This window comes from Schistocerca piceifrons, chromosome 3 (genome assembly GCF_021461385.2).
Source record: "Schistocerca piceifrons isolate TAMUIC-IGC-003096 chromosome 3, iqSchPice1.1, whole genome shotgun sequence".
In the NCBI taxonomy this organism is placed as follows: domain Eukaryota; kingdom Metazoa; phylum Arthropoda; class Insecta; order Orthoptera; family Acrididae; genus Schistocerca; species Schistocerca piceifrons.
In genome coordinates this window covers 777,881,826-777,905,457 of record NC_060140.1, presented here as the reverse complement: position 1 = coordinate 777,905,457, position 23,632 = coordinate 777,881,826, and the positions used below count along the sequence as shown (strand labels likewise).

The window sequence follows — 23,632 nt, the reverse complement described above, 5'->3', positions numbered from 1 at the left end:
TAGTACCCCTTTTCTGTCCAGTGTTGTTCGTGAGTGAATGCACAAAATAACTTTCATTTTTCCAAATTATAACCCTGTTCAGTTTAATTACTTTTTATTTTTAGTAGACTTTTCCATCAGAAGTGTCTGTTCTGCACTCTCCTCCTACTTATCGGTATTATTTCTTCGGGAAAGACAGCCTTATCCAATTAGTAAAAATCCATTAGGCATACATGCGATCCACGGTCGTATTTTATATCGCAAGCGCGGTAGACTGATTAGTAAGGGGGAGGTTACACTGTGATCTTGCAAAGTTAATCAGTTAAATATCTTATCTAGTCAAATACAGGGTGTGTCAAAAAAATGTATACACAGGTTGAACTGTCATAGACAATTTATTTCCCGTTCTACAAGGTTAAATATCTGTGAGAAAGTAATGTTATGTTTCTTCAACAGGTGGCAGTAGTGACAAGGAAGTGACTGCAACATGGCGGACGTGCGTTTGAGCTCTGAAGTGCGGAAGCAGATAATTAAGTGGTACTGGAAGTTTGAGAATGTAGCTGCGGTTCGAACACAGTGGAGAAGTGCTTAAAGGTCGATTAGGGCGACATTGTACAGCTACAAGTGATGATTCCACAACTGCGGTCTTGGAACTGTTTCAGCGTTCGCCTCAAAAATCTTCAAGGCAAGCGGCGGGTGAGAGTAATGCAAGTGCTAGTAGTGTGCTACGCGTTCTGAAGACAAGCAAGTCTCGTGTGTACGTTCCAAGGCTGGTGCAACAGCTAAGTGACGACGATCCAGATCGAAGGTTAGAATTTTGTGAATGGGTTGAGGAGATGGTGAGATGTGAACCGGGATTTATGGGTACCACAATTTGGTCAGATGGAGCCCAATTCAAACTCAATGGAACTATCAATAGGCACAATTGTGTGTACTGGGCCGAAGATAATCCTCACATTGCAGTTGAAAAGGCTGTGAATTTGCCTGGTGTAAATGTGTGGTGTGGTTTCTCTGCAAGGGGACTCATTGGGCCTTTCCGCTTTGAAGGTACTGTTACTGGAGAAACGTACCTAACAATGCTTGTTGACTCCATATTCCCTGCCATTCGTCCATTATACGGTAATGATGAGTTTTATTTCCAACAAGATTGCGCCCCGTCGCACTATCATAGGGACGTACGAGCATACCTGGATCACAATGTGCCAGGCCAGTGGATAGAACGCAGGGGACCAATCGAGTTTCCTACACGCTCTCCAGACCTCACGCCGCTGGATTTCTTCTTATGGGGCACAATAAGAGATGAGGTGTACAAACGTAAACCACGTAACCTGGACACTCTTTGGAATGAGATTCAGGCGGTGTGCGCAGAAATCTCATTGGACACTTTGGTACAATGTATGGCATCAGTGGTGACTCGTACTCGGAAATGTATTGATGCTGAAAGCCACCAGTTTGAACCTTAATCACATTTGCAAAGTACATTTATTTTTCCAACTGGACTTTAAGCTTCCCATTTCCAGAAATTTAACATCGTAGAACGGGAAATAAATTTTCTATGACGCTTCAAAGTGCGTCTACATTTTTTTGACGCACCCTGTATATTGCCGACATTTCATTACTGTACACTAATTATTTATTGGTGCTGAGATTTTTTTTCCGTCAGGGTATGAGAGGGAATGTAGTCTACGTGTTCTTTGGTACATACCTGTGCGAGGCCCTGTGCCAGCCTGTTGGTGAACAATACGTAGTCGCCAGCCCATGCAGACAGCGGTGTCAGAATTGAGAGCGCTGATGAAACCAGCACGCCAACGCCGAAGATAATCTTACCGCCGAAACGATCTGCAAGCAGGCCGCCGGGGATGTGTCCGACCGTATAGCCATAGTAATACGCGGCTAAAATCTCGCCTTGCTTCTGTTTATCCCACACGAACTCTCCGTTCTGCAAAATATAAGTGATGTAAGACATTAACGAATATCTGTGTGTTTGAAAATGCTAGCAGAACATTATCATGTTAAGCGATGTCTATATCTTCTGTTAACTTCTTGTACGACAAAGGTCTATCACTTAATTAATCCTTAGGCTAAGGTCTATCACTTACGTAAAATCTACGTAAGTAATCTCCAATAAAGATGGCATACACATGGGTATTTTTTCACACATCAGCTCTCTGTGAATTCCATATATTTGCAACAGGAGACTTACGTGTACCAAGAAAATTTTAGTTATTTTTTGTACATGTTTTGTAATATCGTAAGTCAAGCGAGAACCATCAACCGAGTAATAGTTTTATATAAACGGCTTTTTAACTGAGTTGTGTTGTGTGATTTTTTTCAAACGGACCAGACTATCGCGTTGTAGTTAAATTTTCTTACTACAGTCAGTTTATGCCAACAGAAATGAAAAAAGAGTTGGCAAAGTTATACATGTGATTCAGCTGTCTCTATCGATGTCGTTTTATGCAACCCGAAATTCTATATCTGGCGTTCAAAAACCACGCGCGATATTTTCGTATTCTCTCGCTCGCTACGCGCAAGCTATTGGTTCTATAGAAAAAAAATGAACAGGACCTTCTTGTAAGAAATTTAATTTAGTTAATTTTTTACGGGGGAATGTTTTTTCTACAGACCGTAGTTTTCCAGTTGCTCAAGAAAGACAAACGGAAGTGACCTTCAAATGGACCTCCACTCTTACACTCAGTCAAATGGCTCTGAGCACTATGCGACTTAACTTCTGAGGTCATCAGTCGCCTAGAACTTAGAACCAATTAAACCTAACTAACCTAAGGACATCACACACATCCATGCCCGAGGCAGGATTCGAACCTGCGACCGTAGCGGTCGCTCGGTTCCAGACTGTAACGCCTAGAACCGCACGGCCACTCCGGCCGGCTACACTCAGCCCCCACGATCATGTTGTTCATGGCACTCCCTTCTAACACTGTACTAATATTTGCCACTGCACGAATTATTTCCAGCATTCAACCTTTCTTTGGTCTTCGTTGATCGGCCTTGTGATGCCAATGGCTTAGTCGAAGACATCGTTTCCGAGCCACCACAGGATGCCTCGCCTGTTGGGCCAGTGGCCGATTCTCCGGCAAGGTCCCGACAGTCACAGAGGGCGGGCCTATTAGTTATAGGGAGCTCCAACGTTAGGCGGGTTATGGAGCCCCTCAGGAAAATAGCGGGTAGGTCGGGGAAGAATGCCAGTGTGCACTCGGTGTGCTTGCCGGGGGGTCTCGTCCGTAATGTGGAGGAGGCCCTTCCGGCAGCTATTGAACGCACTGGGTGTGACCGGCTGCAGATAGTAGCACATGTCGGAACGAATGACGCCTGCCGCTTGGGTTCTGAGGCCATCCTTGGTTCCTTCCGGCGGCTGGCTGATTTGGTGAAGACAACCAGCATCGCACGCGGAGTGCAAGCTGAGCTTAATATCTGCAGCATAGTGCCCAGAGTCGATCGCGGTCCTCTGGTTTGGAGTCGTGTGGAGGGTCTAAACCAGAGGCTCAGACGACTCTGCGACTATAATGGTTGCAAATTCATCGACCTCCGTTATTGGGTGGAGAACTGTAGGGCCCCCCTAGACAGGTCAGGCGTGCACTACACACCGGAAGCAGCTACTAGGGTAGCAGAGTAGTGTGGCGTGCACACGGTGGTTTTTTAGTTTAGAGGGACCCCCCTTGGGCGAAACGATAAAATACCTGACGGCTTACCAGAGAGGACATTATCATCGTTGATAAAGAACGTCCGTCCTCAGAGACCAAAAACAGGAAAAGTTAACGTAATATTGGTAAACTGCAGGAGTATCCAGGGCAAGGTTCCTGAATTAGTATCTCTTATTGAAGGAAATAGTGCGCATATAGTATTAGGAACGGAAAGTTGGTTAAAACTGGAAGTGAACAGTAACGAAATCCTAGACACAGAATGGAATATATACCGCAAGGATAGGATAAACGCCAATGGTGGAGGAGTATTTATAGCAGTAAAAAATTCAATAATATCCAGTGAAGTTATTAGCGAATGCGAATGTGAAATAATCTGGGTTAAGTTAAGTATCAAAGGTGGGTCAGATATGATAGTCGGATGCTTCTATAGACCACCTGCATCAGCAACCGTAGTAGTTGAGCGCCTCAGAGAGAACCTGCAGAACGTCGTGAAGAAGTTTCGTGATCATACTATTGTAATAGGGGGAGACTTCAATCTACCAGGTATAGAATGGGATAGTCACACAATCAGAACTGGAGCCAGGGACAGAGACTCTTGTGACATTATCCTGACTGCCTTGTCCGAGAATTACTTCGAGCAGATAGTTAGAGAACCAACTCGTGAAGCTAACGTTTTAGACCTCATAGCAACAAATAGACCGGAACTTTTCGACTCCGTGAATGTAGAAGAGGGTATCAGTAATCATAAGTCAGTGGTTGCATCAATGACTACAAGTGTAATAAGAAATGCCAAGAAAGGAAGGAAAATATATTTGCTTAACAAGAGTGATAGGGCACAAATCGCAGAATATCTGAGTGACCACCATCAAACGTTCATTTCTGAGGAAGAGGATGTGGAACAAAAATGGAAAAAATTCAGAAACATCGTCCAGTACGCCTTAGATAAGTTCGTACCGACTAAGGTCCAAAGCGAGGGGAAAGATCCACCGTGGTACAACAATCATGTACGAAAGGTACTACGGAAACAAAGAAAGCTTCATCATAGGTTTAAGAGTAGTCGAATCATAGCTGATAAGGAAAAGCTGAACGAAGCGAAAAAGAGCGTAGAGCAATGAGAGAAGCATTCAACGAATTCGAACATAAAACATTGGCAAACAATCTAAGTAGAGCAATGAGAGAAGCATTCAACGAATTCGAACATAAAACATTGGCAAACAATCTAAACAAGAACCCTAAAAAGTTTTGGTCATATGTAAAATCGGTAAGCGGATCTAAATCCCCTATTCAGTCACTCGTTGACCACGATGGCACCGAAACAGAGGACGACCGAAGAAAGGCAGAAATACTGAATTCAGTGTTCCGAAACTGTTTCACTGCGGAAAATCGTAACACGGTCCCTGACTTCAGCCGTCGCACGGACGCCAAAATGGAAAATATTGAAATAAACGATATCGGAATTGAAAAACAACTGCTATCACTTAGTAGCGGAAAAGCATCCGGACCAGACGAGATACCCTTAAGATTCTACAGTGATTATGCTAAAGAACTTGCCCCCTTTCTATCAGCAATTTATCGTAGATCGCTGAAAGAACGTAAAGTACCTAGCGACTGGAAGAAAGCGCAGGTCGTTCCCATTTTCAAGAAGGGTCATAAATCAGATGCGAATAATTATAGGCCTATTTCGCTTACGTCAATCTGTTGTAGAATAATGGAACATGTTTTGTGTTCTCGTATTGTGACGTTCTTAGATAATACAAATCTCCTTCATCATAACCAACATGGATTCCGCAAACAGAGATCATGTGAAACTCAGCTCGCCCTATTTGCCCAAGAAATTCACAGTGCCGTAGACACTGGCGAGCAGATTGATGCCGTATTCCTGGACTTCAGGAAGGCATTTGATACGGTTCCGCACTTACGTTTAGTGAAAAAAATACGAGCTTACGGAATATCGGACCAGGTTTGTGATTGGATTCAGGATTTCCTAGAAGAAAGAACACAACATGTCATTCTTAACGGTTCAAAACCTGCAGATGTAGAGGTAATTTCGGAAGTACCGCAGGGAAGCGTGATAGGACCTTTATTGTTTACAATATACATAAATGACTTAGTTGACAACATCGGTAGCTCCGTGAGGCTATTTGCAGATGACACGGTTGTCTACAAGAAAGTAGCAACATCAGAAGACTCGTACGTACTCCAGGAGGACCTGCAGAGGATTAATGCATGGTGCGACAGCTGGCAGCTTTCCCTAAACGTAGATAAATGTAATATAATGCGCATACATAGGGGCAGAAATCCATTCCAGTACGATTATGCCATAGGTGGTAAATCATTGGAAGCGGTAACGACCGTAAAATACTTAGGAGTTACTATCCGGAGCGATCTGAAGTGGAATGATCACATAAAACAAATAGTGGGAAAAGCAGGCGCCAGGTTGAGATTCATAGGAAGAATTCTAAGAAAATGTGACTCATCGACGAAAGAAGTAGCTTACAAAACGCTTGTTCGTCCGATTCTTGAGTATTGCTCATCAGTATGGGACCCTTACCAGGTTGGATTAATAGAAGAGATAGACATGATCCAGCGAAAAGCAGCGCGATTCGTCATGGGGACATTTAGTCAGCGCGAGAGCGTTACGGAGATGCTGAACAAGCTCCAGTGGCGGACACTTCAAGAAAGGCGTTACGCAATACGGAGAGGTTTATTATCGAAATTACGAGAGAGCACATTCCGGGAAGAGATGGGCAACATATTACTACCGCCCACATATATCTCGCGTAATGATCACAACGAAAAGATCCGAGAAATTAGAGCAAATACGGAAACTTACAAGCAGTCGTTCTTCCCACGCACAATTCGTGAATGGAACAGGGAAGGGGGGATCAGATAGTGGTACAATAAGTACCCTCCGCCACACACCGTAAGGTGGCTCGCGGAGTATAGATGTAGATGTAGATGTAGACTTACAAATGTAAAATTGACGTTTGTATAAATTTCACCTAAAAATTTTGTAAATTGAAACAGCATAAATTAAACAGTTACATTGTTATACTCACCAGGCCTTCTGACTACGAAACTATTGTACTTGTAAGGGTTAGGTTTGGATCGAACTCTTAACGCAGTTAGTTGTAGTGTAATGTTTCGAAAAATCGTTTTTCTTCGGTTACCCTCACGGGCACGCTTATGTTAATGGTTTTAACGAATTAACCGCCCATACTGGTGGCGTAATAGCCCAATCACTAGAGACGAAAGAAGTCCGAATATCGGGAATAATTCATGCAGTCGGAAATTTGGGTACAGTGGTAGGAGGGAGTGCCACGAACAACAATCCTGAGCGGTGAAGTGTGAGCGTGGGATTGGAGGTGCATTTGAAGGTCAGTTTTGCAAGCTTTTCTTCAATAACTCTAAAACCGTGGCGTGCAGCGAAAATGTATCCCAGTACAAACTTTAATTACATAAAATTTTCTAGAAAAATGTCCTGCTTATTTCTTCTGTAGGACTAATAGTTTACGCTTAGCGAGCGAGAGAATACGAAAGCCTCGCACGTAGTTTTTGAAAACCAGATTTAACATTGTGGATTGTATAACACGACATCGACAGGGGCACCTGAACCAGCCTATGTAAGGAGTCTACTCCTGCATTCAACGGTTAAGAAGTAACGGCTGAATTCAAATGTAGCCGTATTCCTCTTGAAGACAGCTGAGAGAGGAACGCTGCAAGTGCAAGTTTCATTTGTCCTATATTTTGCAGAACATCGCGTCCTTTTGTCACATAAAATTTTATTAAATTTTTTGTGTGGTACTTTCCTATAGCGCCACTATCTTACTTCATCATTCCGTCAGTGACAGCAACTCATTCGCAAAGAGGCAGATTTTCAGTATCGAGACAGAAAATTTACAAGGATATCTGTAAGGTAGTTAATAACAAAAGCTATGAGAGACAAGTGACGCACGTGTTACACTGTCAACCAGTCGTGAATTGGGTGAGTGATAAAAATGACGACGTGGAGCACAAGTCTGCAGCTTTATCACATTACGCAGCAAGTATTTACAATAGGTCTGGTATTCTGAAGAAACTCGCTGTGAAGCGCGTTCTTTCATCACCTAAGACTAGTTCTTTTCAGGCTTTGTAAAGGATGATTTTGTTTGCGTAATGCGGCTACCGTAAACAGTGCAGTTGTGGTATGTTGTACATACGCCAGACCATCGTCAGACCATCAGGACCATCGAAGACCTGTGTATAGAGCATAAGCGCCACATACCCTTACAACAGCCAATCACATAAGCGCCACATACCCTTACAACAGCCAATCACGTCTGAGACGGCGGAGCGTTGCCTTGATAATGGTCATGGAATATAATGACAAAGAGATTATGGTATGAACTTCCAGTTACTGGGATAGTACGACTGAGAAGTAGGTTTTTACTAACTTTCAGAATGTTGGATGCGGGCTTTCTAATAATAAACTGAAATGATGTGAGGTGGCGGCCCTCAACTACGTACCATCCGACTCAGAGTTGAAATATTAAAAGTTTTGGCTGGTTTCGTTGTCTCGGGGTTGGGATACGTAGTTGCCGCATTACAAGCCAAATACTGTTGAGTCTACAGTAAATGATAAGAATAAACACATGAATCGACTGGTCGAAGGTTTCTATCACTCGGCAATTGCGAAATATGAATGTAAAATATAAATTCATAAATGAACGATTGCAATCAAATAAAATCTGCAGCTACTATCTCTACTACTTTAAATGTTGAGTACGATAGTAGAAGTACTTTTGAGAATGTGGTATATTTCTGCAAAACACTTATTGGTGTCGATGGTCCAGCAATAAAATAAAATATAAGTTGAATAACAGGGAAACAATGGATTCCTACTTCACGTAATTAGTTATGAACAACAACACAGCTCGCGAGAGATTCACTTCTAAACGCACACTGCGTCTTCTCTGTAGAAGCCGCGGAAATCTCACAAGTGCACAAGTAGGCACTCTGAAGTATTTCTATCTCTGTCGACCACGCGGAAACCGTTCTACACTGTCCAAGTCTCCCCCGCGACTCTGCGTCCGCCGCCGTCCAGCACTTCCCGTGTCCTCCGCGACTCCCAGCACTCTTCACCCGAACTCGCTTCCGTCCAGTCTCCCCATTCACGAGCGCTGTGATTGGCTAGAGCGCTCGCGCCGTGTCCTCATGCCAACGCACCCACACAAACATAATAGAACACATTCGAAATACTGGATTTACATTTAAATAACTTGAAATTAGATATATTCCTGCGGCTGGACCATAAACACGCTCTAGCACACATTATTAGATACATAAATAAATTAAATAAACAAATGTCTAAGGAATAGAACTAAAGGTAGGCCAGTAGCCTAACGTCTCTGTGCTTTCTGAAACACAGTAAATATTTAACCAATTTCTTCATAAATAGTATATATCGGATATAAACCAAGACAGAGGAATAAATATATTTATAAGCATGCTGCTACCGTTTTTTCGTGTAACTGTGGAGTACTTATGGCCTGACGCGATCGATAGTAATCGGCCACTTTGACCTACCTTCACTCATGTACTATTTAAGTTACATGCCTGTAATTCATACCGCCGGCCGAAGTGGCCGTGCGGTTAAAGGCGCTGCAGTCTGGAACCGCAAGGCCGCTACGGTCGCAGGTTCGAATCCTGCCTCGGGCATGACTGTTTGTGATGTCCTTAGGTTAGTTAGGTTTAACTAGTTCTAAGTTCTAGAGGACTAATGACCTCAGCAGTTGAGTCCCATAGTGCTCAGAGCCATTTGAACCATTTTTGTAATTCATACCAATTTAGGTTTATACTAATAGCTTTCTATAGTCACCTAGATCGACGAAATCGGATGAACCGTTTAGATTTTGGAAATTCATTGCTGGGCGTTACTTGTATAATTTACCATCAGATACTAAACTGTAAACTAATAAAGATATTGAAAATATGATTACACCATCAGAATCGTCGAGCAAATAATAGTTATGTACACGTTTCTGTTTGAGGTATCATGATTCATCTGGCTACTATTAATTTCTATACCAAGTGTGAAATGTCTGCCACTAAGGTTTCACAAAGTCCGCCATCTTTGGCCCTCCCGGCGCACAGCGTCACCAAGGAATTCCCAGCCGTTGTGAGGCACCATGCGGATGGTAAAGAGCTCGTTCCTGCCGCGTGGCCAATGCAGCCACGCCAACTCCGAACTTAGAATATTTCCAGGGCGCCGCAACTCGCCCGTTACCTCACATGGAGTAATTGCGGGGCAGAAACTTGTGTTAATCAGTGCAACAGAAAAACAGGAAACGTTGTAAATTTCACTTTTATCTATTTGATGGCTAATGTCAGGTCGGGACCCACTTCCAAATCATAGAGATAATTAAAAAGGGTCTTCCCAAAACATAAGAACCATGTCAAGATAACAAGCAAATACGCATAAAAAAGTACAAATGAATGCATAACTGTATGCTTTATGCTCTGAAAATGTTTATTCCAATTTTGTTATATGTACATGTTTGTTACCTTGGAATGATTCTTATATGTTCGGAAACACAATGTTGATTATTCCATTCTCACTACCTGGATAACCTGAAAATGGGTCCACACCCGTGACTAGTCATCAAGTAAAAAAAGTGAAATTTGGAACTTTGGCTGTTTTTCCATTGCCCTGACGTACGTTTTTGTTTCGATTCAGCCTCGAATATTGCTGTGTCCCTAGTCAGACAACCGAGAGACAGGGATGCTGCCACTTGCTTTGCTTCAGGTCGACGTAGCGCCGGCCACCGGGGGTTCGTATTGTCGTGCACAGTGGTCTGTCGTTTCATTTCTACCTTGAACATTACGGTGTGTTCATCCAGTGTCGTGTCGGCTGTTGTATACTTCTACATCTACATCCACATCTACATCTACAACCACGTAGGTACTCCGCAAGCTTGGCGGAGGGTCCCCTGTACCACTACCTGTCATTTCCTTTCCTGTTCCATTCACAGAGAGTCCTAATTTCTCGTATCTTATCTTCTTGGTCCTTACGCACAATACATGTTGGCGGCAATAGAATCCTTCGGTAGTCAGTTTCAAATCCCGGTTCTCTAAATTTTCTCAATAGTGTTTCTCCAAAATAACGTCGCCTTTGCTCCAGAGATTCCCATTTGAGTTCCCAAAGCATCTCCGTAACACTTACGTGTTGTTCGAATCTACCGGTAACAAATCTAGCAGCCCTCCTCTGAACTGCTTCGATGTCTTCTTTCAATCCGACGTGGTACAGATCCCAAACACTCGAGCAGTACTCAACGATAGGGCACATCAGCGTCCTATATGCGGTCTCCTTTAGAGGTGAACCACTCTTTCTGAAATTCTACCGATTAACCGAAGTCGACCATTCGTCTTCTCTACCACAGATCTCACATGCCCGTTCCACTTCATATCGCTTAGCAAAGTTATGCCCAGATATTTAAATGACATGACTACGTCAAGCACGACACTAGTAAAAATGTATTTCTAAGTTGTCTTACATCTTCCTACAGTCACTCAACTTCGACACCTTACCATACACTATGGATCATCAACAAACAACCGCACATTTCTGCTCATCCTATCAGCCAAATCGTTTCTGTATATAGAGAACAACAGCGGGCCTAATACACTTCCATGGGGCACTCATGTCTCTGAGGAACAATCGCCGTCGCGGTCAACATAGTAGGTTCCATTATTTAAAAAGTCTTCGAGCCATTCGTACCTTCGTTAACTGCCTGCATTGGGGCACCGTATCAAATGCTTTCCGGAAATCTAAAAATATCGAATCTACTCGTTGCCCTTCATCCATAGTTCTACATCTACATCTACATCTACATCTACATGATTACTCTGCAATTCACATTTAAGTGCTTGGCAGAGGGTTAATCGAACCACAATCACACTATCCCTCTACCATTCCACTCCCGAACAGCGCGCGGGAAAAACGAACACCTAAACCTTTCTGTTCGAGCTCTGATTTCTCTTATTTTATTTCGATGATCATTCCTACCTATGTAGGTTGGGGTCAACAAAATATTTTCGCATTCGGAAGAGAAAGTTGGTGACTGAAATTTCGTAAATAGATCTCGCCGCGACGAAAAACCTCTTTGCTTTAATGACTTCCATCCCAACTCGCGTATCATATGTGCCACACTCTCTCCCCTATTACGTGTTAATACAAAACGAGCTGCCCTTTTTTTGCATCCTTTCGATGTCCTCCGTCAATCCCACCTGGTAAGGATCCCACACCGCGCAGCAATATTCTAACAGAGGACGAACGAGTGTAGTGTAAGCTGTCTCTTTAGTGGACTTGTTGCATCTTCTAAGTGTCCTGCCAATGAAACGCAATCTTTGGCTCGCCTTCCCCACAATATTATCTATGTGGTCTTTCCAACTGAAGTTGTTCGTAATTTTAACACCCAGGTACTTAGTTGAATTGAAAGCATTGAGAATTGTACTATTTATCGAGTAATCGAATTCCAACAGATTTCTTTTGGAACTTTTGTGGATCACCTCACACTTTTCGTTATTTAGCGTCAACTGCCACTTGCCACACCATACAGCAATCTTTCTAAATCGCTTTGCAACTGATACTGGTCTTCGGATGACCTTACTAGATGGTAAATTACAGCATCATCTCCGAACAACCTAAGAGAACTGCTCAGATTGTCACCCAGGTCATTTATATAGATCAGGAACAGCAGAGGTCCCAGGACGCTTCCCTGGGGAACACCTGATATCACTTCAGTTTTACTCGATGATTTGCCGTCTATTACTACGAACTGGGACCTTCCTGACAGGAAATCTTGAATCCAGTCGCACAACTGAGACGATACCCCATAGTCCCGCAGCTTGATTAGAAGTCGCTTGTGAGGAACGGCGTCAAAAGCTTTCCGGAAATCTAGAAATACGGAATAAACTTGAGATCCCCTTCGTGCGAATAAAGAGCTAGCTGCGTTGCACAAGAACGGTGTTTTCTGAAACCATGCTGATTGCGTATCAATAGATCGTTCCCTTCGAGGTGATTCATATGTTTGAATACAGTATATGCTCCAAAATCCTACTGCAAACCGACGTCAATGATATAGGTCTGTAGTTCGATGGATTACTCCTACTACCCTTCTTAAACACTGGTGCGACCTGCGCAATTTTCCAATCTGTAGGTACAGATCTATCGGTGAGCGAGCGGTTGTATATGATTGCTAAGTAGGGAGCTATTGTATCAGCGTAATCTAAAAGGAACCTAATCGGTATACAATCTGGACCTGAAGACTTGCCCGTATCAAGCGATTTGAGTTGCTTCGCAACCCCTAAGGTATCTACTTCTAAGAAACTCATGCTAGCAGCTGTTCGTGTTTCAAATCCTGGAATATTCCATCCGTCTTCTCTGTGAAGGAATTTCGGAGAACTGCGTTCAATAACTCCGTTTTATCGGCACAGTCGTCGGTAACAGTACCATCGGCACTGCGCAGCGAAGGTATTGACTGCGTCTTGCCGCTTGTGTACTTTACATACGACCAGAATTTGTTCGGATTTTCTACCAAATTTCGAGACAATGTTTCGTTGTGGAACCTATTAAAGGCATCTCGCATTTTCTGTTTCTCAGCACATCATTTGAGAAAAGGACGCGCTGAATTTGGAGCGAGCGACACTTTATAAAACCATTTGATTCGTTTCGCGTAAGCTTATCAATCTCAAGAAAGCTTATTATATTCGAACTGAGAGTATGCTTAAGGATTCTGCAGCAAACAGAAGTTAGGCATATTGGTCCGCAATTTTGCGGGTCTGTTCTTTTACCATTCTTATATACTGGAGTCACCTGCACTTTTTCCAGTCGCTTGAAACTTTGCGCAGGGGGAGAGATTCACGATAAATGCAAGCTAGGTCAGGGTCCAACGCCGTAGAGTACTCTTTGTAAAATCGAACTGGGATTCCATCCGGACCCGGTGATTTATTTACTTTCAAATCTTTCAGTTGTTTCTATACGCCAGGTATGTCCGATGTTCAAGTGACGGTATGCTTGTACTATTCTCCTGTGTGAAAGATTTCTTGAACGTGAAATTTAAAACTTCAGCTTTCGTTTTCTATCTTCAACTGCCACACCAGACTGGTCAACAAGGGACTGATAGGAAGCCTTATACCCACTTAGCGTCTAGGATGTGATCTGTCGACATCCCTAAGGTATTTGAACAACCAGAACTTTGTGCACGAACTGACAGCTGACAAAAAAAGAAAAAAAGTTATTGTATTCGCACAAAGAGACGAAAAGAACCGAAATCTTGACTATACGAGAGTCAATTAGAAATCAACCACAACTCTCAAGTTTCTGGGGCTATGCTTTTGGAGCGATTTAAGGTGGAAATTAAACGTAAAGAGTAGCCCTCTTTGAAAACGTCAAAAGATTGATTTTTTTTGCTTAAAATGTTCTCTAGGCTGTCAACTTCATTGTAGTGTTCATCCCAAGTTCGCCAGAAACTCCACTATCGAGTTATAAGGCGATTTGAGAAAAAGTGTCTCCAAAAACCAAAACCATTCACAGCGAGAAAAAATTAGTCGCCATCGCGGCCAGTGTGACACCAAGTCACTTCAACGACGGCCTAACAGGCATTCTGGAAATTATGAAAGTGTTCGAATTGAGATTGAACCAGCCTGTTACAAACCTCTGCACAAAAGTGAAAGAAAATCATATCGAGCGAGCAGTGCAACGGATGACAGAATCTGTCAAACGGCCCGCAGGACTACCATGGCTGTGAAGAAGATGGAGGAGGACCTCCTTTGGGATCTGGTAGAACTGTTGTATGGTCCAGCGATCGCTGACTTGAGGTCTGTTTACCTTAACTAGGAAAACCGTAACTCAAAACTTAAAACGCGTTTTTCTCGTATTTTTCAAATTGGCGGAAACATTACTTTAGAATGGTACATACGATTTTGAACGGAATTTGATGCCGGGATTCTAAATTGAGTTCCCTATCAGCATACCCAGCCGAAGTCTGTTTTCGGTGCACATTTTTGTCTCGATTGTTTGGGCGAAGGACAGGCCTTTTTTGTTTTCAAGGCTTTATCATTTTGTTAGAACTTTATATTTTTCTGTTATCCTATACAGGATGACAGAACACGTATTGAAAATGACTTATACAGAATTATTTTGGTACAGGACCAGTCGAAGGGCTTCGGGAATTCCCACCAGCAGGAAGGGGTCTTTTCATCTAGTGCAGTGGATGCAAGGAGCGTCCGACGCGGACACAGAAATAATTTGTTAAAGACAAAAATGTAAGGAATAAAAATATCAAAACAATTAAAATCGCTCAGAAAACGAAAGGCCGCTGGACCTGATGGGATACCAGTTCGATTTTACACAGAGTACGCGAAGGAACTTGCCCCCCTTCTTGCAGTCGTGTACCGTAGGTCTATAGAAGAGCGTAGCGTTCCAAAAGATTAGAAAAGGGCACAGGTCATCCCCGTTTTCAAGAAGGAACGTCAAACAGATGTGCAGAACTATGGACCTATATCTCTAACGTCGATCAGTTGTAGAATTTTGGAACACGTATTATGTTCGATTATAATGACTTTTCTGGAGACTAGAAATCTACTCTGTAGGAATCAGCATGGGTTTCGGAAAAGACGATCGTGTGAAACCCAGCACGCTCTATTGGTCCACGAGACTCAGAGGGCCATAGACACGGGTTCCCAGGTAGATGCAGTGTTTCTCGACTTCCGCAAGGCGTTTGCTATAGTTCCCCACAGTCGTTTAATGAACAAAGTAAGAGCATATGGACTATCAGACCAATTGTGTGATTGGATTGAAGAGTTCCTAGATAACAGAACGCAGCATGTCATTCTCAATGGAGAGAAGTCTTCCGAAGAAAGAGTGATTTCCGGTGTGCCGCAGGGGAGTGTCGTAGGACCGTTGCTATTCACAATATACATAAATGACCTTGTGGATAACATCGGAAGTTCACTGAGGCTTTTTGCGGATGATGCTGTAGTATATCGAGAGGTTGTAACAATGTAAAATTGTACTGAAATGCAGGAGGATCTGGTGCATGGTGCAGGGAATGGCAATTTAATCTCAATGTAGACAAGTGTATTGTGCTGCGAATACATAGAAAGAAAGATCATTTATCATTTAGCTCAATATAGAAGGTCACCATCTGGAAGCAGTTAATTCCATAAATTACCTGGGAGTAGGCATTAGGAGTGATTTAAAATGGAATGATCATATAAAGGTGATTGTCGGTAAAGTAGATGGCAGACTGAGATTAACTGGAATAATCCTAAGGAAATTCAATCCGAAAACAAAGGAAGTAGGTTACAGTACACTTGTTTGCCCACTGCTTGAATACTGCTCACCGGTGTGGGATCCGTAGCAAATAGGGTTCATATAAGAGATAGAGAAGATCCAACGGAGAGCAGCGCGCTTCGTTACAGGATCATTTAGTAATCGCGAAAGCGTTACGGAGATGATAGATAAACTCCAGTGGAAGACTCTGCAAGAGAGACGCTCAGTAGCTCGGTACGGACTTTTGTTGACGTTTCAAGAACATCCGTTCACCGAGAAGTCAAGCAGTATATTTCTCCCACCTACGTATATCTCGCTAAGAGACCATGAGGATAAAATCAGAGAGATTAGAGCCCACGCAGAGGCATACCGACAATATTTCTTTTCACGAACAATACGAGACTGGAATAGAAGGGAGACCCGATAGAGGTACTCAAGGTACCCTCCGCCACATACCGTCAGGTGGCATTACTCGTGTGCAAGGACCCTTTACAAGTTGGATTAACGATAGAGATTTAGCTGTGCGACTCATCTAAGAACGTTTAGTGAACGCAAGACCGTCACGGAAACTCTTAGAAGCATTCCCGTGGACGACATGTCAAGAGAGAGATGGCGCGCGTGGTGCGCCTTCGAGAGTTGGCAGCTCGCTATTCGCTGCTGGCACATGGCATCTCTCTGCTGGCCAGGAGTCTCGTTACGTTTCCGCTGCAGCGTCGCTGTTGACACATCGCTGGTCGCCGGTCGCACAGGCATCTTGCTTCTCACCGAGAATCTTTACCCTGCAGGACTTCACGTCGCTAGTGGATTACTTGTAGTGCGTGAAACATAAACTATATTCTCTGCATCGTCATACTACGGTGATAGTATCCAGAATGAGATTTTCACTCTGCAGCGTAGTGTGCGCTTATATGAAACTTCCTGGCAGATTAAAAATGTGTGCCGGACCGAGACTCGAACTCGGGACCTTTGCATTTCGCGGACAAGTGCTCTACCATCAGAGCACTTGCCCGCGAAAGGCAAAGGTTCCGAGTTCGAGTTTCGGTCCGGCACACAGTTTTAATCTGCCAGGAAGTTACAGTGATAGTTCGTTCGCGCCAAAAATTTGAGGAGAAAGAAGAAGAGGCATGGTTACACGCTTTGAATGCAGACGGCTCACACTGCATATATTTTCACTTCTAACAACAGCTCAAAAATTACCCACGTCATTTTTCATACTGTTACGAAAATGTAGCTGTTCATGCCTCGTGACCACTCGAAAATGGTTCAAATGGCTCTGAGCACTATGGGACTTAACTACTGAGGTCATCAGTCCCCTAGAACTTAGAACCACTTAAACCTAACTAACCTAAGGACATCACACACATCCATGCCCGAGGCAGGATTCGAACCTGTGACCGTAGCGGTCGCGCAGTTCCAAACTGTAGCGCCTAGAACCGCTCGGCCACTCCGGCTGGCCGTGACCACTTTACATTTTGCCTACTGGTCTCTGTCTCGAATTCTTCGGCCGACGCTTATTGACGATTTTTTTGACGTTTCTCCTGCACGAGTGGCTGGCATTGACAAAGTTTCACCTTCAATTACGAATGTCGCAAAAATTTCCATTTATTTTAAAAATTGTGAAATCAGAATAGTTCAAGATACGAATATTCTATGTAACACTATTAATGTAATTTCTGGGGAAAAACGGATCATAGGACTACTCACTCTGATGTAATATTTCGTCAGTTTTTATAAACATCTACTTCATGCACTATATCCATAACTTGTCGATTTTCATGCCGATATTCTACCGAAACAAAACAACGAATTTCCCAAAATTATTACACCTAATATTATCTGTCATGAAGCGGTTGGGATGATCTGTATGCCTCTAGTTCCAGATAGCTTTGCGACGAAAACGACTGAAATTAGTGCCTAGTTAGAATCGTTGCTTTTAGTTCTCTCTTAAAATTATTTTATAAAATCGCAATGAAGTACTGTGTGTGTATGGCGGTTTCATTCGTAGTATACTACGAAAATACAGCCGCACTGCGAAAGAGATTCCTTAAAAAACATTCTTGCGACCCGTCCTAGAATAGTGCAGAAGGTTGTGGGATCCACACTCAATATGACTATCAGCAAGGACTGAACATGCACAAAGTAGGTACCATCAATAGTCATGTATTTTTCGGATCCGAGAAAGAACGTCATGGAAATGTGGAAAAACCTGAGTTGGCAGATGCTTGAAGACAGACTCAAACTATCTATAGAAAGAGACAAAGTTTCAAGGACAAGCATTAACTGAGGACTCTAGGAATGTACTGCAACTTGTGGTAGTGATGGTGAAGACAAGATTAAACTAGTTACAGATTGCACAGACCCATTAGGAAGTTATTCTTCCCACCCTCTGGAGTCGAATGATACAGGAAAAATCCTTAATACGTGGTACAATGAGGAACAAGAGCGCTTCAGTCTCGAGATACCACACTCAGAACTAGTCAACAAAGATATTACTTTCTCCGACGTACACTTCGCATGGTGACCAAGACAAAAAAATTAGAGGAATCCGGGAAATACCACACTCATAAATAAAAAATAAAAATTTAAAAGTTAACGCTAAAATCAGTAATTTAAGAGATGTTTTTGATTTTATAGCACCAGTATCTTTTCCAGGAGGAAGAGTCTTTCACAAGGACAATGGGCCATAGTATCACATATTTTTCGACTGCAACTTTTGTCTCTTGGCTAATCAGATTTGGTTGTCGTCTTCTGTGTCATTGTTGCACTGGAGCTGTTTTAAGACTCTTACTTTTGTTATGTTGCTAGTTGTAGCGGCCCTGTTGTCTAACCATCGATTAAGGCTGTTGTTATTTTTAAAAATATTGGAAATCCGATATATCGATACTTAAAAAGGTATCATTACCTCCCTCGATACATCGAGTAAAAATATTGAAATACCGATACATCGACGGAAAAAATATCGACGTACCGACCTATAAAGATATTGACTGCAGGTGAAAAATATACTGCCAGTTTTAGAGCTGTATATTTAAATACTGATTTATTATTAGGTATTCTGTACATTAACAAGCTAGCAGGCTGCTTGTCCCCCTCAGAGCAATAATTGAAACGAACGATGCACGTTCACACTTGGCGATAACCACTTTGCTAACAACGGTAACTGCATATGAGGGGCACAATAGAAGGTGCCCGATGGGACCGTCGCTCGATTCTTTAACGCAACTGGTATGCTAGTAATTCACATCGGAAATCTTGTTATTCCATTCACACCACTACCCCCCGATGCAATCAGTCTTCTTCTTTTTTGCCACCTTTACTTGCTTCTGTCAAAGAGAAAGACTGGACGTGACGAAAGTTCAAAAAGTAGTAAGACTCCATTCAGTGGTAGTAAAACTATGTTCTGTTACAATTTCAAAATAACAATTTCAAATGTCTCCAGAATGAAAAAAAATCGACGTACCGACCTATAAAAATATTGGCTGCAAGTGAAAAATATACTGCCTGTTTTTTAGCTGTATATTTAAGTATTGATTTATTATTAGGTATTCTCATTCTGTAAACATTCCCCAGGCTGTGGCTAAGCCATGTCTCTGCAATATACTTTCTTTCAGGAGTTCTAGTTCTGCAAGGTTCGCAGGAGAGCTTCTGTAAAGTTTGGAAGGTAGGAGACGAGGTACTGGCAGAAGTAAAGCTGTGAGGACGGGACCTGATTCGTGCTTGGGTAGCTCAGTTGGTAGAGCACTTGCCCGCGAAAGACAAGGGTCCCGAGTTCGAGTCTCGGCCCGGCACACAGTTTTAATCTGCGAGAAAGTTTCAACAATTTCAAATATTTGCTGAAAATTGCGAAAGAAATATAATATAAAATAAAAATATCGTCACTCGATACTGCCATTCTAGACCGACATATAGATATAATATGGCAGAAATTCCAGAGATTGTTGTCGACATTATAACGCGGTATATCGATATATCGATATTTTATCGACAGCCCTTGTTCAAATATACCGAATGTCCATAAAAAAGTCCCAGTTTTAATGATAAACTATAAGATTTTAGTTCGGGCTATTTACAGCAAATCATACATAAAACTAAGGTATAGCAACCTAGTTTCAAATGCTCAAAATGTGTACCTTTACTTACACGGCACAAATCCAACTTTAAAATGCAGTACTTCCCAAACCCTAGTTAACAAGTCCGGAGTAATCAAAGCAATAGCCTCTTTAGTTCTGTATCTCAACTCTAATAAATCATCATTAAGCAGCCCCAAAGCAAGAAGTCGCATGGCTGAGGTTAGGTGAACGTCGAGGTCCTGTCGTATTGACCATTGCGACCATTCCAATGATCAGGGGCTTCGACGCTCAAAACATGGCTCTGAGCACTATGGGACTTAACATCTATGGTCATCAACTTAGAACTACTTAAACCTATCTAACCTAAGGACGTCACACAACACCCAGTCATCACGAGGCAGAGAAAATCCCTGACCCCGCCGGGAATTTCAACGTTCAACCACTCTCAAACATGTCACTGTGAAGGGACTCCATCTTCTTGCCAAATAGCCGGCCGGGGTGGCCGAGCGGTTCTAGGTGCTAGTCTGGAACCGCGCGACCGCTACAGTCGCAGGTTCGAATCCTGCCTCGGACATGGGTGTGTGTGACGTCCTTAGGTTAGTTAGGTTTAAGTAGTTCTAAGTTCTAGGGGACTGATGACCACAGAAGTTCAGTCCCATTGTGCTCAGAACAATTTGAACCATTTTTTTCTTGCCAAATAAAGCTTTCGGTTTCACCTTCTAATTGAGGTAAAGGGCATTCTTGCAACATATCCAGATAAGTCACCCTCGTTACGATAGTTTCAGCGAAAAAGAAATTAAAAAAGTTCGTACACTTGATGTCAGCCACACCGCCGGAAACGTTTAATTTTGGGAAATCTCTTTGATATTCTACAGGCTGTTGGCGATGTTCTGACCCTGTAAGTGGTCTGGGTTAATGTAAGCGTTTCCTTAAAACCTTTCACACTGTCGTGTTTGGCAACTGAAGCTCAAGATTTGCTTTCCGAACATACTTCTTAGGATTACGAAGGTAAGATGCTCTGACACGATCAACAGCCTCCTCATACACTTTTGGTCGTCCTGTCCTTTTCCCTTTACACACACATCTTGACGTTTCGAACTGACTACATCATCGGTGGACGTTATGGCCACATAGGAGGACCACAATTAGACTATAAACGAAGCGGACGTTGAACTGAAATTACAGATCACTGCTAGCAAAAAAACAACAAAACAGTTACCTCGCATGTGCTTGTATAAAACTGTTTGAGTTACTCTTGAACTGTGACACTGAACCAACGCTTTGCAGTGGTTAGCGTTGATACTGTTAGAACCTACAACTGGGAGATTCTTTAATGGGCAACCTGTATTTCGATATAGGTATAGCTGAAAACACGAAAAGTTAGTGTAAACAGGATAATGACTTCGAAACAGTTTCTACTACTGTCAACTGTTGAGCCTCGAGTACCGGCGCCTAGAGGCACGCTCTATACGGTATTGGAATCCCGTTGCTGTTAGTGACAGGTCACTCACCTTGCGCCCAATATCGACTGCTTCTATTGGTCCTCCGGGGCAGGCGTCAGGATCAGTTACGACGGAGGAGCTGTTAATACTGTCGCCTTCACTGTAGAGGCTCGCCACAGCCGTATTGTTCACCATGTCGACTATGGCCACCGAGATATTGACGCGTATCGCGTAACTGACGGCCAGGCCCAGGAAATTCAGCATCAAGACGGTGTGGCGGGTCTTCCAGAAACCTGTAAACATAAGCACGCATCGAACTTCAACAGCAAAATTCCGGCTGACACAGGCACAGGTCGTCAGACATACGCGTTCACTGGTAATAACTTAGCGCGTACAAGAGAATTGACTGCATCTGTGACTGGTAAGAACTCTGCTCATACAAGGGAGTTTTATTGTCAAGAGCGTTTATGTAACGTAGCAGCCACTACTTTTTTTTCATTTTTCATCTGACTTGTTTGACGTAAATCACAATGACTTCCTCCATAATTTTTTGGATGTACTGTAATCTCTGTCCTCTCCTGCAGTTTGTGCCCTCTACGGTTACCTACACTACCACGTTCGTTATTCCTTAATGTGGTAACAAATGTCCTACCGCCCTGACACTTCTTCTAGTTAGTGTCTTCCTCATACCTAATCTTTGCATCACCATTTGTGCAGAAGACCACGTTTTATCAGTCCACATAATTTTCGGCTTCGTTCTGTAACGCCACATCTTAAACTCACCGTTTCTTTTCTTTTGCCGTTTCCCCTCAATCCATACATCGCTTCGAGACAATTTTTCTCCAAACGTACATTCTCAAAATTTCTTTCTAAAATTGAGTTTGATGCTAGCAGATTTCTTTTACCAAAGAAAGCTCTCTTTGCCTGCAGTACAATTTAATTAAGCGCAGTTTTGAAAACCGCCGGCCGCTGTGGCCGAGCGGTTCTAGGCGCTTCAGTTTCGAACCGCGCGACCGCTACCGCTACGGTCGCAAGTTCGAATCCTGCCTCGGGCATGGATGTGGGTCATGTCCTTAGGTTAGTTAGGTTTAAGTAGTTCTAAGTTCTAGGGGACTGATGACCAAAGAATAAGTCCCATAGTGCTCAGAGCCAAATAAGGCTAAAAGGTAACAATGCTAAAAAGATAAAATACCATAGCATAAAGGTGACAAGCGACCAAGACCCTTGTAATAAAAAGCTAAAAACTAATATATTGTTTGAAAATGGGAAACATACAATTATAAAAGCCTTATTTTTGCCGGATTACAGGTCATTGAGGTACATATACTTATTAGCTTGTGAATGTTTAACAATTTCGGTCTTTCAAGTGGACTGAGTCTTTCCTTTGAGAGCGTGGTGTAAAGCCCGAGTGTAGTGGATGGTGGCCACTGGATCTATGATGGTCAGCGAAGATGGAATTATACTTAACCTGTCCCATCTTAGTGAGTAAATGCCTCTAATACCTAATTTTAAAAGCGCTTCTCCCGTCAAGCCAATATAAGCTGCTTGACATTCACATGTAGAAAAAAATGGCTCTGAGCACTATGGGACTTCACTACTGAGGTCATCAGTCCCCTAGAACTTAGAACTAATTAAACCTAACTAACCTAACCTGAAGGTGGCAGGGGTAAAATACAGGGAGCGAAAGGCTATTTACAACTTGTACAGAAACCAGATGGCAGTTATAAGAATCGAGGGGCATGAAAGGGAAGCAGTGGTTGGGAAAGGAGTGAGACAGGGTTGTAGCCTTTCCCCGATGTTATTCAATCTGTATACTGAGCAAGCAGTAAAGGAAACAAAAGAAAAATTTGGAGTAGGTATTAAAATTCATGGAGAAGAAGTAAAAACTTTGAGGTTCGCCGATGACATTGTAATTCTGTCAGAGACAGCAAAGGACTTGGAAGAGCAGTTGAACGGAATGGACAGTGTCTTGAAAGGAGGATATAAGATGAACATCAACACAAGCAAAACGAGGATAATGGAATGTAGTCTAATTAAGTCGGGTGATGCTGGGGGAATTAGATTAGGAAATGAGACACTTAGAGTAGTAAAGGAGTTTTGCTATTTAGGGAGCAAAATAACCGATGATGGTCGAAGCAGAGAGGATATAAAATGTAGACTGGCAAT

The 23,632-nt window shown here is 42.8% G+C and overlaps 1 protein-coding gene across 2 annotated transcripts in view; it reads right to left on the bottom strand.

The window, feature by feature from the left end:
- The window catches only part of LOC124789642 (sialin-like), a 135,249-nt gene that overhangs the window by 91,547 nt on the left and 20,070 nt on the right, over positions 1-23,632 (bottom strand). For both annotated transcript variants that reach the window (XM_047257072.1, XM_047257073.1), the window contains exons 2-3: positions 21,536-21,759; positions 1,685-1,918 (exon numbers count right to left, since the gene is read on the bottom strand). In XM_047257072.1, coding sequence (XP_047113028.1) covers positions 1,685-1,918; positions 21,536-21,759 — 458 coding nt within the window. The remainder of the gene's footprint in view (positions 1-1,684; positions 1,919-21,535; positions 21,760-23,632) is intronic.